At 39.8% G+C, this 17,811-nt stretch overlaps 2 protein-coding genes and 1 long non-coding RNA gene across 3 annotated transcripts; 1 reads left to right on the top strand and 2 right to left on the bottom strand.

The window, feature by feature from the left end:
* Positions 1–4,515: 4,515 nt before the first annotated feature.
* On the top strand, positions 4,516–13,862 carry LOC111264309 (semaphorin-2A). Its single transcript, XM_022840089.2, has 7 exons — positions 4,516–5,190; positions 8,217–8,437; positions 8,574–9,563; positions 9,864–10,102; positions 10,417–10,536; positions 10,712–10,923; positions 11,224–13,862. Exons 2-7 carry the CDS (start codon positions 8,217–8,219, stop codon positions 11,494–11,496), a joined length of 2,055 nt encoding a protein of 684 aa, XP_022695824.1. The 5' UTR covers positions 4,516–5,190; the 3' UTR covers positions 11,497–13,862.
* Positions 6,787–10,017, bottom strand: LOC111264311 (uncharacterized). The gene is made up of 3 exons (XR_002682808.2): positions 9,882–10,017; positions 8,230–8,408; positions 6,787–7,155 (listed from the first exon to the last, which is right to left on the bottom strand). It is a non-coding gene; the product is annotated as an uncharacterized LOC111264311 (long non-coding RNA).
* Positions 13,863–15,214: 1,352 nt separating the features above from the next.
* On the bottom strand, positions 15,215–17,014 carry LOC111264310 (uncharacterized). Its single transcript, XM_022840090.2, has 2 exons — positions 16,856–17,014; positions 15,215–16,196 (listed from the first exon to the last, which is right to left on the bottom strand). Exons 1-2 carry the CDS (start codon positions 16,865–16,867, stop codon positions 15,747–15,749), a joined length of 462 nt encoding a protein of 153 aa, XP_022695825.1. The 5' UTR covers positions 16,868–17,014; the 3' UTR covers positions 15,215–15,746.
* Positions 17,015–17,811: the final 797 nt, after the last annotated feature.

Raw genomic sequence — 17,811 nt, 5'->3', positions numbered from 1 at the left:
TACATATGGGTGCCATCTAAAATACGAACCCATCCACAATGAGTGCTTATCGCAAAAGGTTTAGGGCAGCAAAGAGGCTTCTAATGTATACGTATGCACTAGCATGTAAAGGGTAATTATCAAACTAACTCTTTGAAGTTATGTCAAAAACAATGCAATGAAGTACAAAAGGTGTGATGATATTAATTGATAAAAAGCTCAAAATAGATCTATCGGGGGTAGTCTTGTTTTTATGAATAAGACGTCCAAAGCTCTTAGTTCCTTGTGTTTTGTCTTCATTACTAATCTTCATTAAAGTCTAATAAATAAAAATACATTTTTAATAATTGAAGAGCTGTTTAGGACTTGCCGTGATTTTTCAATAGATAAACATAAGAAGTTATTTTAACATTAATATTTGGGATCTGAATAATGCCAAATAGATAAATGAAAAAAATGCCAAAAATAAAAATTTCAATCGATCAAGCACTGGATTATTTGTCTAAGTATAAGAAGAGCTGTAAATGCGGCTCATAGCGAAAAGTTGACAAGAACTGTACCTGATAACAGTAAAGATTAAACCAAGGCTAAAAGATATGGATACTATAGAACGTTTATAGAATGGATGGTTTGACAACGGTCGACAGTAAAATAAATCTGATAAATTTGAACGCTACCATATATGTCGCTGCTTTGTTTTCGTACTCTTCCAGAACATTTTTTTTTTAACTGTCTTTAGTTGTTACCCAAAACCGTTGTTACTCTATATGGACACGAAATAAGAACCCTGGTGTCTTCCTATGCAGTTATTACAATGTCTTAAAATAAATATATCCAAATCATATGCGAAAAGAACACAGTTTGCATACTGTGCCTATAATTGTTAAATTAAACTAAACTAAAAAAAAAAATCGATGTATGGGTTTATCTAGTCTAAGACGACCTTTCAAAGGTCGAACAGAGCTGATTTTTTGTACGTCGTTAGAGTTTGCTCTTCGAATAGGAGGGCCAATCGGGCAAATACTTTCCGCTCTAGAAGACAACGTTTGCCCTTTCCCATAGGGTGTGAGATTTAAATTCAATCTCAATTTTCACGTTTAAAGGCCACTGTATAGGCACATTAAAACGAACGCCAACATTCTCCGCGGTGATACACTGTATCATCAAATGTAGAAACGTATTTTTTTTTTGTGAAAACTGCTTAACGTGTGTTCCATGAAAAGCTGTGTTCAGACTATATTGTGACAGAAGCTGTTAGGTCATACCCTAATACCAAGCCACTAGTTGACGTTATCCTTATATTGAGTATACCTAGCATTTCCCCCCTATACAGATAAAATAATATATGTCTAATAGCAAAACCGGTGAGCCTCACGACCTGCGCTCTAGTATAGTGTAAGGTCTGACGGTAGCCTTTAGCTATATAAAATCCTGAAGGCGAATTGGATATATTCGAATGTGGTTTACATGAACATATCACACTTAACTTTTAACATTCCCTTGAGATGAAGTTAAGCAGTACATGGATCGTCCGAGGGCAAGCCATGTATGAGTTCCCTACCCCGCCATCAGGTACACGATTACGAGTAAATACAGGACAACAGTTTAAATTTAACGTAATAAAGAATTGTCACACATCGCGTGCATGGCACCGGTAAATATTCTCAATGGTCAATTGCAAGATTGCTGATCTGAAAGAATCATCAGATATTTTTGGACGACCAAATTATTGGGCGTTGGTATGCATAAGATACGTAGTATCCTTATAAGATTCCGAACTGTCCATTGAAGCAGTAAATTAGACCCTTTTTGCTGCAGTGTCAGGAACAAAAGGTGAAATGAAAACGAGGCTATTTTATCGTGCCACACATGTAAGCACTCCCTTCGCATTCAGTATGAGCAGGGATTCTATAAGATCTGAATTTTACATCTTTCTAGCTCGTTATAAGAAGATTTACACATATACAAGGAAAAAGGATACGAAAATACCATATATTTACAAGTACTCTCGTACAAGGACTTCAAAGGACGAAAAGCCTTGCTAGCGCATCAGCTTGACCTGGTTCTCTTACATCTCTTACCTATCCAACATATACTCTTACAGGTACATACATATAATTTTTTTTCCTGCAACGGTCTACGCTGAATAGTTGCTTTAGTCCTCAACTTCTTTTTGTAGGCGGCTAGAGTTCCATCCTAGGTGTGCGAAGTTGGTGTCATTTGCCAGCTGAGTGATTTTTATTTTAAAGATGGGCATTCTCTTTCTAAGTATTTCACTTAACAGTTGTTATAATATCGTCCGGCTAATGTAATGGACGAAAAACCCTCTAATACCGGTTAACCGTCACTTTAGACGCTTATTTTTCAGTATTCCGTGTCGTAAGCCTTGCTTCGCATATCTGTCGTTTATTATAAAGTTCATCGGAAGTTTTTTGACTTAATGTCTACTTCACTTGTTTCTGCATACGTAAATGAAGTTGCGATTTAGAAGCCACAATGATTTCGTAAAGTTGACTTTGAGGAACGCATGTTTTTCCTTTGAATTTTTGGTATTATGTTAGATTTAATTATTTCATTTCTCTTCGATCTGTCGACCAAAAAACTGAAAATTCCAAAAACAGTATTTGCTTCAAATAGATTCAATCCCGATGACGGACTGGTAATGATCTATTTTTCACCGATATAGAAGTGAAGTCCAATCTGTAACACTGCAACGATAGTGGTTGATGCCACTTCTATTGGAAATGATTTTTTGACGTTTTCGTTATCCCCAGTTAAATTTATAATTATATACATACAAATAAAAAAAATGAAGCGTTTCTTTTTCTATAGTCTGTTTTTAATTGTTATGCTGTACTTTTGTATTCTTTTTATTTTAGAAAATATCTAAATTTTCAATCTTTTTCTAATCACGTACATCTAATTCAAAACCCAAGCTGGAGATAATATTTTCAAACCAGACGTTGGCAACGTGCTCACAACCCAAAGAACGTGGTTTGATATGGTATATAATAATAATAATCAGCAAACGATTTTGGTAAAAATAACGGGTAATAAAATAGACCGTTTTTTCATTTTTCATGAATTATATCAGAGCTAGCGATAGCTTATCTTTGAGTCTTAGATTTTTCTTATCTCTCTATAACAATCCTCATCTTTGGATGGCAATTTTTAGATAGTATAAATTCAAGTAACTTAAATTGAAGATTTTATTTTTATTAGTTAGCATGAATGTGCTGCCCCACTATTATCCTTGAATCGTGTTTTAACTACGTCTATTGTGTTCCCTTACACAATTATCGTAATAAGCTTACTGTGCCGTTAGTGAAAATGTGAGTACAATTGCCCCTTTTTAACGAATACTTTTCCAATGAAAGCATTGGTCGCCCCAAACCATTTCTAATTAGAAAGTTCGTTTGTTGAAAATTCCCTTGAATTAGATTTTCATTGTCGGCCTTATGAGAAAACGGCAATTAAAAGTAGTATCGAGGGCTGGGTAATTATAATCTATAAAAAAACAAAATAACTTGTGAATCGTGTTCTTCTACTGTTTACGTCGCAAACACTTGAAGGCCATATAAAGGTATTACAGTAACTATCCATACCCACGTTTATATCTACAAAAGCTCAGACAAGCCTTATGGCAAAAAGGCACATTAAATACTGTTGTGAACTTCAGTTTTTTGGCTCGGCGCAGCTTTTAAAACTGAATCTAATAATTCCAAACTCAGAATAATGGATACTTATTCTGCGATAAGTGATACACCGATTAATGTTATATCGTAAGCGAACTTCAATACAGATTAATTCGAAAACAATAAGGCTTTCCGAAGGGTTGTGAGACACCTAAAAACGGACAAACGAAGAATCAATCTCGAGAAATCTTCGCGCGTTACTTTCAAATTGGTGTACCCCAGGTCCGTTCATCCTGTCGACAGTGTGTGGCGGTACAGAACAGTAGTACCGACTCACGGCTGAAGGGGGGATCGCTGTTATGGTTAAAATAAGATCCGTATCGGAACATATAAATTTAAAATTTCATATGTTTCGTCCTCTAGTGTGCATACTAAGGAATGAGATGCATCTAGCGAATTACAATTAATTATATTAATACCTGTCTTTAAAATACAATTAACTGCTTTGTATTAATACGGAAATAATCGACAAGTAAGTGCTGTTTTCAAACTCGAACAGCATAGATGTATCAGAAACGTAAGCGAAGTCGAAATTTTTCGTCCAGTAACTATTGCATTGACGCCATTGTCACAAGTTTCAGTTTAGTGCTCTATTTATGTATTAGAAAAGTGTCTAATCATGAGGCTTTACCTAAACAAGAGCCATCGACACACACATCGTATCAGGCGGCAAGAGAGGTATTTGAATCATATCTGGAAGCGTATAACGCATCGTTTCCCACTTGAAAATCTCCGGATCTCAGTCCACGCCATTGTTTCTTTCCTTGCGTCGGCACTACTTTTGTCGCAGCTGGTCCGTCTACGGGTGGAAAGAGCGGGCGTAAAACTGAGGGTCGCTGGCTATCTATTGAGTGTTTGCTTTGTATGGACCTGGTGCGACTCGACGGTTACGGACGACTGGCTACCTAACTCCGCCAGACTCTGGTCGTGTATTTGGTGATGTACTGCTGACCATCACTGTTATTCCTGCTACGGCCCGCCTCAATGAGGCCGTTTGTGGAGAGTCCCTTGCTACCCCAGAAAAAGGTGTATTATTAATGCTGCAGTTTTAGCTCGTAGGCTGCACAGCCGAACGGTTTTTTTCGTCAAGACTAGTTCTTGAACGAAGAGAACGCGTCGGTGGTGCCCGCCATATAAAAAGAGGGGAATCTATCCCCTTCGGTGCCCCAGATAAAGGCTAACGAACGTCGAAACAGTGCAAGCTACCCCGTTACTGATTGTGCCTCGAAGTGAGTGGGAAACTGAGTGTTCGGATACTGGTCGAATTTTGGTTAGGGCATTTCATCTCAGCCGGCAGCTGTCGTGTTTGCAAATCCGTCGAGTTAGACGGTGAAAGTTCTCGGACCGTGGATGATTATCTGTTTATGTATAACGCTGCAGATTATGTGAGAATAGGTGTGGGAGTGAATTCGTGTGGGAAAGGTATCACTGAAATGCGTCTGTAAAGCAAATCGTTCGAAGGCGATATAAGGCGTAAGGAGCAGGTCGACGCGGACAATACTAACCGGATCGAACGGTAAGGTCCGGCTGATCGGGTCGCAGGCCACGTTATTATTATTAATATCATGTAAGCTAACTGCTTTAAGTTTAATGTACATTATTTGTGTGAAGTTGCACTGATTAGCCCTAGGGAGCTCCGGATCGCTTTGCTATATTCGGATACGATAATCGAGAGTGTGTTCGGAGCAGTAAGTATGAACGTCAAATAGTCGCACTCTGTTTCTACGAAGACTCCGACGTAGATTGAGTTGCTCTTTCGAGGAACATCTACTGTTGCTGATTACAAACATCGAAGACATTTAAAGTTCAACTGCAGAAAATACGGAACGCACGTTTAGGTATAGCTTGAGCTGAAATTGGCAATGCGGAGCCCGTCACACGGTGAACCTGCACGAACATAATATTAACCACAGCTTAATCTGAGTAAAATCATTTTGCAAGAATACACTTTTGTCTACGCGTGTTTAGGATTTCTGGCAGAAATGAGCCGCAGAGCAGGTTAAATCCGTCGACATTTTACCCGCATGAGTGCAAGATGCACGTACAAAGTAGTCGAGTGTGACTGAATCATATAATTGCACGTGCACAAGAAAGGTCTCTAAATATTAAACAAGGAAAACATGGGGAATATTAACCCAAATGAACTAAGCGAGTTAAATACTTAAATAGTCATAAGGTTTTGGTCATCTGGTTTTTTTTCTGCCATAGTCACATTTGGTGTAATTATACTATAAAAAAAGGCCCGGTAGAATCCGCAAAATGATTCAAATTTGTTCGTTACTTACGTGCATCTGGAAAATAATTTATGTTTTATATCATTAATTAAACGTAACTATTTAATTATGGCACCGATACCCTTATCCAGACGCGGCAGAGTTGTTCACCGTTGCTTGAGAAGCGTTTCATAACGGCGCGTATCGCAGTCCCTCTGAACAGCTTTAAAGTGCATTTTTAAACGTGAATGTGAAGTTTCACAAGGATTATATTTTATCTCCTCACAAGACGAAGCCTGTTTAGTAAAAAATTATCAAAAACCATCTTGCGGTTTTTCGGATTATTACAACTATAGCTACGATATATAGTGACGGTATCGCTTGCGAAATTTATAAATCCTTCCCATAATAGGTATAGTTTTTTCTGAGGTAAACTTAATCCCGTGTTCTATTTTACCTGTAGGTAGCAATATAATAAACCAACTATCTGTCAGATAAAAACGTTACCAGTATCTCAGCAGCTGGAATTCTTGGTGGAAGCTAAATGTTACAACACGCAAGAGTTGCATGCTTATGATATCGTCGATAAATTACCGCACTTATAATATTTAAGGCTCAGACTTGCAATGACTTAATCAATTTGGTAACGTCACGTATTTTACTTTACGACGAGGGCTTGTTAGTTTTTTTACTTTAAGGGCGAGAGCAACACAAATTTAGTATAAACATAAATTACCAACTATCTATTTCCTGTACTATTTATCCTCAGTCCTTTCACATAGTAAACATATAATTTTATTCATTTAAATGAATAAATATTTTCCTAAATGACTCGGATCTTTTGATATTCTATGTATCTTCTAATAGCTAACTGCGGAGAAAAGACAATGACATCATAATATGAGAAAATGCACCAAATAGACCTTGTTGATCAATCTAAGCATATATGCCTATTTCGTGGCGATTGCTATGGTCAGCACGACCGGTTCGTATAGATTCACCAACCTAAATTCGTTGAATACACCACCGTCAATTTCTCTTATCAAAGCAGTGACGTTCAGGCCTGACAATAAAGTAGCCGGAAAGAAAACAATGTATTCCTCATGGTCTCGTTGTTTTTCGCGTGAATCTCGACGAGGGGTTGTTGACCGTCGTAACATTGATTCGAACGGAGCAGTGCCTTCGGTCACCATTTTCGCTACTGACGATCGGTATGCGTCCGATCTTCTAACAGACAGTTCGTCGCGAGCGATGATCGGATTTCGAAACTGCAAGTAGCGGTGCAACGGATGTCAATGAGACGGTGCAGCATAGCTATGCTTGGTATAAAGCACTGCTTCTACGGAGTAGCAAACATAAGAAAATGGCAGAACTCTATCAGAGATGACACAGGGAAACAAACGCAGACAGCTTGTCAAGAGACACCGTCAGTCGGAATTAGCATGTGTTTTGAGCGTTGTGTTTCGAGGTTTGCTATCGTGTATATGTTATTTGCTGCAAAATGGTACTGCTATCAGGGAGCAAAAGCTAGCAGCTTTAGAAAAACACCCCTAAGCCTATGTGACTGAAAATCGTTAAACAAAGTTTCTTAAGAAGATACTGAATTTGAAAATAGGTATATTGATAGACGGCCTTATTAGCATAAGATGCATGCTAGTATTACGAGCTTGAATGAAAGGCCTTTTCTACTAGACCCAGTTTCCGATAAGTCGAAATTTTACCAAGGCCATGTTTATTCATGATATTTCATTAATCATGTTTGTAACGCTTAAAAGTCTTAAACGCTAAAAAGGATTTTACCTTTTAAGGATTTTTAAGGAAGGGACTCCAGTACGTGCGTGAACTCTCCATTAACTATTTCATTAATTAATAGTCTAAAAGGCTTGGCTCGCGATGCAGGAACTCGATTGATCACTCTCACAGTCGTAAATACATACAGATTGTGTCATGTACTAGGAAAATCTATTAAATTAAAACGCTTAATCGAGTTAAGTTTGGGTAACGTTGTATCGTCATATCGCACTTATGGATCGAAAAAATGGACAAAAGAGTTACAAGTTCATATATACATATGACAGGTACAGAGAAAAATGTGGAAATGACGTAATTAAAATAGCATAAGTATCAAATGAACGTGAAGCTACACTAAGTATATTGACATTAGATAGACTTGGGGCAGCTTCCATCGACAGGTATGAAGCAATACCATATCTACATGCCTGTGTCATGTTTTTGTTTTGCCGTACTTGGCGATTTAAAACCTATAAATACTTCAAAACACAAATTTACTTTATTCCTCTTAATACCTTTGATATGTTAAATCTTGCAGATGGTTTCATTACCTTCGTACGCGACGCTGTTGGGTGTGGCTGCCTTAGCAATAGTCGGGTGTCGTGCTACCAATCTCGTGTCAAAGGCCCACGTGCGTCTTTTCTCTTGCGGTAAACTCCATTACCGTACCTTCTACCTTGACCACCGCCATGATGCCCTTTACGTGGGCGCTATGGATCGGGTCTTCAAGCTGCCAACCAAGGATATTAACCGAACGAGGTAACGACAACACACTTTTTTTGCTAATAAATTTATACGTTAGTATGTCATCTTAGGAGACATTTCAATTTGCTCCGAAACTACAGTTAACTGTCAAAAGTAGGTTATATACTTTAAAGCCAAAACATTTTTACAGATGTGACGTTGACTCGTTGGCCCTAAATCCGCATAACGTGCAAAGCTGCGTGTCGAAAGGAAAAAGCGAACAGTATGAATGCCGTAACCATATTAAGGTTATCCAGCCAATGGGTCGGGATCGCCTTTATGTGTGCGGTACAAATGCGCAAAACCCGAAGGATTGGGTAGTACATGCCAACCTGAGTCATGTCCATGACACCATCCCTGGAGTGGGCAGTGGAGTTGCCAAGTGTCCATTCGATCCCGACGACAACTCAACGGCTGTCTGGGTCGAAAAAGGCAATCCTGGTGACTTGCCCGGTCTATACTCTGGTACGGTGGCCGAGTTTACAAAGGCCGATACCGTGATCTTCAGGACAGATCTCTACGATCAAACGACCCGACAGAAGAAATACCATTTCAAGCGAACCATTAAATACGATTCGAAATGGTTAGATCGGCCGAACTTTGTCGGCTCGTTCGACATCGGCGAGTACGTGTACTTCTTCTTTAGAGAGAGCGCTGTCGAGTACATTAATTGCGGTAAATCTGTTTATTCTCGAGTGGCCCGCATCTGCAAGAGGGACACCGGCGGTAAGAACATTCTCAACAAGAACTGGGCCACTTATTTGAAAGCACGCCTCAACTGCTCCATTCCGGGCGACTATCCCTTCTACTTCAACGAGATCCAGTCGGTCTATAAGATTCCTGGAGATGATCGCATGTTTTACGCAGTGTTCACCACACCAATGAACGGGTTGTGTGGCTCCGCCGTCTGCGCTTTCTCGCTTGACTCGATCAACGAAGTATTCAACGGAAAATTCAAAGAGCAAGAGACGTCATCTTCATCGTGGCTACCGGTGTTCTCCTCGAAAGTACCCGAGCCTCGACCCGGTTCATGCGTTAACGACACGCAAACGTTACCCGATTCTGTGCTGAACTTTATTCGTGGACATTCGTTGATGGATTCAGCTGTTAGTCATGCTGGAGGACGACCTGTGTACCACCGGTAAGAAGAGTTCGCAATCCAGATTTTCGAATAATCCACAGACGTTTTTAAATGACATATATCTAATAGAGGCACTAAAAAGTTACTTATTGTTTTGAGTTCTCTGTGAGGTACGTGGGCTTCACACAAGATGACTAGCTTCAACTAGCATAAAACGAAGTGTGTCCAGGCCCGGATATGAGCCTCGACCACCACGTGCCCTCAAGCTGAATAGGGTACCTATTATAGTATTACGGAACCAGTACTAGGCCGCTTAATGGAGCGCATTTAAGTCTAATCGAAATCGATCGGTGATTATAGGGCAAACGTCGTCTTCACCTCGTTAGCCGTTCATCGCGAGGAGGTTGATGGAGTTGAATACACGATCTATTATGCGGGCTCCCGTGATGGTCGCGTGTTTAAGCTAGTCCAGGGCAACACGGGCAGCCAGCAGCCCTATTCGGAGCTGGTTGACGTGATGCGAGTTACTTCTCCTGAACCCGTCCGCTCGATGGAGTTCTCCGCAAAGCATCGGGCGCTGTTCGTTGCCTCTGACTCTGGTTCGTTGAAAGAAGAATATGTATATACAAGTTAGGTTAGGTCCAGAAAGCTAAAGAAGGAGTTAGGAAAGAAGTCATTCGACATTTTGAAAATCTTCATTTAGCAGCTGTTAAAATAGTAAGATGTAGTAAAAAGTAGGGTGCAGGCTCCTAATTTGTCAAGCTATTTCTCTCCAACTGTCGATAAACTTTTGCTCCACCTTGTATACAACGAATGCTATAGGTTCCAATAGTTGCCATCGGAAAAACTATGTTAAAAGCGAACCTATTAAACTGTGAAGGTTAATATAGGTTTGCGCATATCATTTGCGCAGGCGTTATTCAACTTGAAGTAGTGATGTGCCGTACCCGCCATAAGACTTGTAACCAGTGCGTCCGTGACCCATATTGCGGCTGGGACCCCGAACAACAGGAATGCCGACCTTACTCAACCGGTGAGTGGTAACAAAGGAACAAGTAGTTATATGTATGACACATTTCTTTTGCAACCACCACCTGCCTCTCTCATACTCCTTGAGCGTTCCACTGTGCTTTCTATTATATATATACGAATGTGCATAAAGTACGTACACACATCTTTTATAACATCCACAAATAACGTTTTTCCAGGATTCATTCAAGACGTCGCTGGTCAAATGCCATCTGCATGCGCAGCTTCGCTGAAGCGTCGTGAACTCCGTGCTTTCTGGGGCGAGACACTACATTTAGCTACCTGCGTTGACCCCCAGAGGCATCCCCAGGGGCAACCGCCGCAATGGAGACACAATGGAGTTGAAGTGGTGATGGGACCTCGCAAGTTCCTCACATGGGATGGAGGACTGGTGCGCATTTTACGTATTATCTAATACTCTGTTTGATCCGTGGAAGTATATTGTATACCATGTTTCGATTAGTATTATCTCTAGTAACCTAGATAGTACTTTGCAGGTCCAATACGTGTAAAAACACGTAATAATAGGAAAAAATCAAATCCATCATTAGCTCACGTATTGCTTTCTGTATTTGGTGAGACATAGTTGCATTATCAGCTCTCGGTTTAATTCGTAACTAACATCGCTGCTGCTTAAATATGCTAACAAAAACCTATGTAATGTTAATAATTCCTTCACACATCTGTTCAGGTAATCATGGGCGCAAATCAGCGTGACGTCGGTCGCTACGAACAGTTGCTGACACCAACAGGTGGACCAGTTTGCGCCCACAACGTGACCATAGACACACAGACATGTACCGCTCCAAATGAGGGCGAGTATCGAAAAATCTACTCGGATTGGTGCCACGAGATGGAGCGATACAAGACCGCACGCAAGAGCTGGGAACAAAAACAGCAAAAATGCGCTAATTCACCCCCGTTGCTAAACAACCCCAACGATCTTTCGCTTAACTCGGTTTAGAAACATCTGTTCTAAGTGGAGGAACACCTCGTAAAAAAAATTTATTCAACGCACCGACAAAAAATATGGGGAAGTCGCACTTAGTAGCGGTCATTAGTCCAAGAGCTCAGTTCAATCGTTGTTGAAGTTCGGGAGATATAACTTAAAAAATAACAGTCGTTTATCGAAGAAAATTATAACTACGAACTTCAAGTACTACAAATAGGCAGAGTCCAGTTTAAGAGCTTACGTTATCTGTACAAAAAACTTGCATTCAGTCCTGACACGCGATATGCCATTGGTGGACCGCGCGGACTGTTACTTCTAATATGGAATATACGCCATAGACCAGCAAATACGGACAAACTCTTAAAGGCGAAACCGGCGGCTTGCTTTCTAATCTATAGAGAAAATCTGTTGAGGCTGGTAAACGCAGAAGGTCTGAACCTCTCAAAAAAGCGGCATAGCTGCGCTCTTGATATATAGAGGAAAATGAGAGAAAGCAATGATTTGATCTCGAACGAGGAAGGGGAGTAAGATGACAATGAGGTTAGGATTCGATGTCAAGTGGCACGACTATGTAGCGCTTATTTACGTACAATAATTGCTAGAGCAGTAATAGAGTATTAAAGATGTTCATGATAAAATTAAGCGGATAGAAAAATTGAGCGAAGTCTATAACAACGACAAGCGTAAGCCCACAACATGGAACACAATTTTTCCATTCATATAGATGAGAGAACAGTATAAAAGAACATAGCTCTGAAAGACTGTTATACGCGGGGATACGGGAGCCGGTGAACGCCTTTACCGGGAAACACCGAATTTGTGAAAGGGCTAAAAAGAAGCAATAATGTGATGACTATTGGTATTTCAAATACATAGGACGACTGACTAAACGCAAACGCGTTTCCAGATCAAGAAAAGATTGACGTAAATTGAAGGTAATCAAGGTAAGCTAAGACGTCCCGTTGTACACAATCGCAATCCGAAATGGTCGACAGATTCGGCCTTTGACCATTTATCAGTTATATGTGCAGGTAGCGCAGGACCGCGGGGAAAACACATCGACGGAGATAGGTATGGCGGACAATTCATACAACAAATAGTGAGAAAAATCTCATTAAACATCTCCATATTTAATGTGCGTCGGCCCGCTTCTACAGCCTCTCGTCACCTCCCTTGTGACTTATACGCAAGTCTAGATAGTAAACTTTACTCAATCAGTGTAGCAAACCATTTATAATTACATAATTATTATAATTACTATGATACTGTATTAATTAGGTGTTTTTTTTCTAGTTAGTAGCTTCGAGTTAGCGGATGACGGATGAGTAAGTCAGTGACAACGCGAGAGGTATAAAGAGAGAACGCTCCATCCCCCACTTGGACGGACTATGGGAACGATTCAAACGCGATATTATATGCTCTCTAATAATGTAAAGTATTTGCAAATAGAAATGAAGAAATACCCAAAAGCAACTCGCATCCATGACCTCGTATAAGGTATGACACTAACAAATATACAACAACAGCACAAAAGTCGATTGATAATTTACTGATTCTATGATCCTTATCTTATCTACGGTTTGGTCGATTAATTATAAGTGCAACTGAAACCACGATTATACGATTTCAAACAGCTATTACTGTTCGCCATAGAACCACTACAACGTTAGTAGGATAAGTAAACTGTAGGCCAGATGTAATTATACATATGAGTATATATATATATGTACGCCATGATTATACATGCAAAAAGCCTTAGCAAAGCTGACAAGTGAACCCCATTCGTTACTTGTGGACGATCCTTGTACGAACCCAATAGTTTTCACGGAGCAAACAATTTTGTAACAGCTGGCGTGATTGCCTTTGCACGATTAACTAAGTAGATATAAGCGCGAAACCTTATCTCCTGCCTGAGCAAACTTTTCTGATATTGTTTTTCTGTTTACGTTTATTCGCCTTTATTCTCAGTATGGAACAAATAGCTTGCTATAGATCAACAATCTACACCGCTTCATACTTTATCACTGACAAACTTTCAGGATATCTCTACTGAGTGGCAGGCACTATCCCAGACAAGTGTATTTGATAAAAACAATTACTCTAATGATCTCTAATAACTTTTTGTATTTTGTTACACTCTGTAACGTGCGCGCTTTGTATTTAGTGTCGGCCTTTTGCTAAACCCGTAAAGAACGTGAAACACTCTGAAAAAACGTATTCCCATTATATAAGTTCGCAAGTACAAATAAACGAATGCATATACAGAAAAACACACATACATATTGAGACAGTTGTATGCACCGCTTTTTTTTTTTGTATGCTGTGTTTCCAAATAAACCTGAAAAATAAAACTCCTTGAACACTTTTATACCCCGAAACGTTGTTGATAATAGTTATTATTATTTTTAGCGTAGCCGAAGCTGACATTTATTAGGGCTGAACCTGCAAATCAATGTACGAGTGAAATACGTTTGTCAGAAGCCTAACAGTTTTTTTTATTAGAATGCTATTAAGCTACTGATTAGATTCTCCATCAAGTCCAGAAGTCGATTAGAAGTACTAGGTTTAATTGTTAATGGTTTGTGACATTTTCGATTGAGAACTTTTTCTAGGAACTCTGGTAACAAAAGATTGAAGTAGCGACCTTTTAACGTTATAACCAGACAATAAGCGGGCTGTAAAGTTGTCAACGCTATGTTTGTGTGTAGTCTTTTTTCAGTACATATCGAATATATTTTAATTATGCATATTTATTACTATAAAATTTTATCCTAGGTTAAGTTAGCTAACTTGCGTGAATACTTCCGTATCAGCAGGTACGGAGGTATTTGCGCAAGGAAGACAGTTGTCCTATTTCAAATGCAGGCAGCATCGTAATAGGTTGCTCAGTGAAAACTGATACTATATTATCAGCTTTACGATACACAACAAATGTACATCGTATTCTTCGCCATTACCGTCCTTGTAGATTTAGTACGGCGAAATTTTCCTCCAACGAGGTATCAAGCTTCATGCGATGATAAACGTCACTAAATATAAAATTGATGTCTCCTTACCACACAAATGCAACTTACCCTTTCCACTACTTTGGACACCTACGGAATAGTAGTATTACTCATAATACCAAACGAAATTATTTTTACCATGATTTAAACTTTTAAAATGTCGACGGTGACACGAAGCTCTATTAGAGTATATTGTCATTAAATCTATGCATATAATGAGTCGTATGAAATTTATGGACTGATCAGTATTTACACCGTCTTCAGTAATCGAATAAGCCAATACTCAGAACAACTTTTTGGCCGTTTACTTGTTCAATCATTGCAGACCTTCTCTGCGCCGTCGTTGTAAAAACTTTTTGGACTTTCAAACAATCAGGCCTAATTAATAGCTAATTCGTTGATACTTGTTTTGATTTTGTATTTTCAAGATTTTCATTAACTTGCGCCCAGTCATAACAAAGGGTGGCTCGCATTCTGGTGTTTATCTTAAAGGCGTTACAAGCTGAATCTAATTTATGGGCAAGAATGCTAAAAAAAATTGACGGACATCAAGGAAGCAAAGAAAAACATGCTCCTTGAGAGCCTTTACCGTTCGTACAATGAACTGGTATCTATCTTTCAACATTACATACGCACGCATGTACAGAACAACGTTTAATTGGTACCGTATTAATTCTAGTCTCACAAAAACATATAAAGAATAGTAAGATCATGACACGCTTGCGTTGTATTCAGTTAGTGTGGTCGATCTAAATTTATTAAGTAATTCCAATGATTCAACCAATAGCCATTTAATAGCAAGCGACCATTTGGCTGGTTCCATATTTATCAGGTAGGTATTCATATCACAGTTTTACGCAGTTTGCTTCTTCGTCTTGTTTGCTGACAGTATTGTTGTTGTTCTTATTGCTGATCTCATCTTCCTCGTTGCTTCCATCGTCACCCTCATTTAGGACGTACACCCGCGAGATCTTTACGAAGCCAAAAGGCAAGTACAACAATCCTTGTACTAATGTTTTTTTATACTCCTCCAAAGAGCATCAGCCAGCGCACCGGTTGATAAGAATCAACAAACGATTGACAATTAGCGACCAGTGCTATTTTTCATCCATTCGTGATCTTTCCTACTCACTCCTTTCTTCATTTTCCGATTCCTCGGTTTGTTGTACTTTCACGGTGACTTCCGAGGTCCACGTCATGAGTGCGCATCCGTCAAGGGTAAACACTTCTGAAGCAGCTGTTCATGCTCATATAGGCTTAGCCGTAATATCCAATTCCACCGTTGTAACCCCCGTACTCCTTACCGTACCCGCCATAACCTCCACCGTATCTGCCAAATCCACCTTGTCCGTAACTTCCATAGGTGCCGACTTGCTCGAACAATCCGTAGCTACCGCGGCTTCCTCCGCCGTAACCTCCACCATAGCCTCCACCATAGCCTCCACCATAACCTCCACCATAACCTCCACCATATCCGCCCAGGCCACCGTAGCTAAAACCGCCAAGGCCTCCAAATCCGGGGCCGTAACCGCCTATGAAACCAGGTCCTCCAAAACCGAGCCCGCGACCTTCAACTTTCTCTTCGCCATCAATGGATTTGGCATCAGGATTTGCATCGGCAGTAGGAGCCGCGGAAATTACCGTCTCCTCTGCGGCCGGGGCAGCGATGACTGCGGCCACGAGGGAAGCGCAGAGAACAACATTGAACTGAACGAAAAAATTATTTTCTGGTAAGATAACATGTAATATTTAACTAGGCGTAATTGCAGAGACAAACAAACAGTATAATCTTTCAGTCAACTAAAAGTAAACCTGCATTTGTTTGTTGGCTTGAGCTTTTAGACAAACGTCTTAAACACGACGAGCTGTTGCACAAAATGTTTTCAAAATAATGCAGTGTACCTAAAAGGCACCTATCCCTTAATCAAAATAAAAATTATATATAAGCACGTTTTAGAACACCGGAAGGCCACAATACCAGCGTGAAAATGTATACGCGAGACCTCTTAATGAGATCATGGTGGCCCCATAAATGTGTCTATATACGATGTCTTTCTTATAAAAGACGTGCTGAGCAAAGGTTGCTCATATAGCCGTTTTATAACATAAATATACATCGGCTACGCGATGTCCTCTATTAGAAAAATAGAATTTAACCAACTCGATCAAGACCAAATGAGAATCGCTTCAGCGCCTTCGAAACACTGACAAAGAACGAAAAATGAAAGAACTATCTATAGAGTTCTCTATGTCGACGGTTACTCTACAGCAGCACCCCAAAACCCAATGAGGTCTTAGAGAAAGCCACCATTATTGTGACTGCTCTGATATCCTACTTTAATGTATCCTTAAACGGGTTCACTCACCAGTCGAACCATAATATGCCTTGTTTGTCTGCTGCTGTAGACTAGTCCAGAGCTCTTAGCTACTTTGCGCCACAGTTGAGATTGTTGTCTTTCTTTTGGTGTCTTGCTGCATTTATATCGCCTCGTGATCTTCTCTTGCTTTAGTAGACGCACGTCATTTTGCGTCGATGGATGGCAACCCGACGGCCTCGCCCGTACTAGCGGTCCTTGTAAAATACGTGTCGACAATCACCACCAACAGTGAGAAAGGAGGAAAAACACTGCTATCTTTGCTGATAAGAAGGGAGTCTCGGTTCTTATTCTGATAAGAAGGTATATCGGTGTTCGATGAGCGCTAACCAGAAGAAGACTGCGTGATCAGGTGAAGTCTGTACTGGATTTTTGGGGAATACACTTCCAGTGGTTCTGGTGATCTGGACTAAATTTCAACAAACTGTTTCGATCATGTAATTAAGTTCCCGAACAAGAGTCTGAGGCGGTAGGTAGCTCAAATTTTCCATTAATTGGGATATAAAAATAATTTCTGCTGTTGAAAGATATTAGTAATCAAAAAGCTTCAGTAAGAATCTTTTATTCATTTTCGAAGAAGCTTTTGGGGTCCAATCCTTGATACGTGAGTGTAATTTTCGTATGTTTTTTTAGCAGGAACAGATGAATCAAAATAAAAAAAAAGTATTAACACGACAAAAACTATGCTGCATGGTGCACCATACACATCATATTTTGGCGAAACTACATTTATCATCTTGATTTGTTACCCCTTTGAAAGGAGCATTTTTTTATGTAAAGAATTCCAAAAGGGACAGTACCATTCGTTTGCTAATCGTTAGATATACGAATCACAAAACTGATGGATCGTCTTTCTTTATATATGTTCTGCACTTCATATCAATGGCGGGATTTGAACCAGACCACTGCGCTTTTACCTAGGGACTTCAGCAGTCTAGGCCAATGCG

This window comes from Varroa jacobsoni, unplaced genomic scaffold (assembly GCF_002532875.2).
Source record: "Varroa jacobsoni isolate VJ856 unplaced genomic scaffold, vjacob_1.0 scaffold_845, whole genome shotgun sequence".
Taxonomy (NCBI): domain Eukaryota; kingdom Metazoa; phylum Arthropoda; class Arachnida; order Mesostigmata; family Varroidae; genus Varroa; species Varroa jacobsoni.
This window is presented reverse-complemented; position numbering and strand designations above follow the sequence as displayed.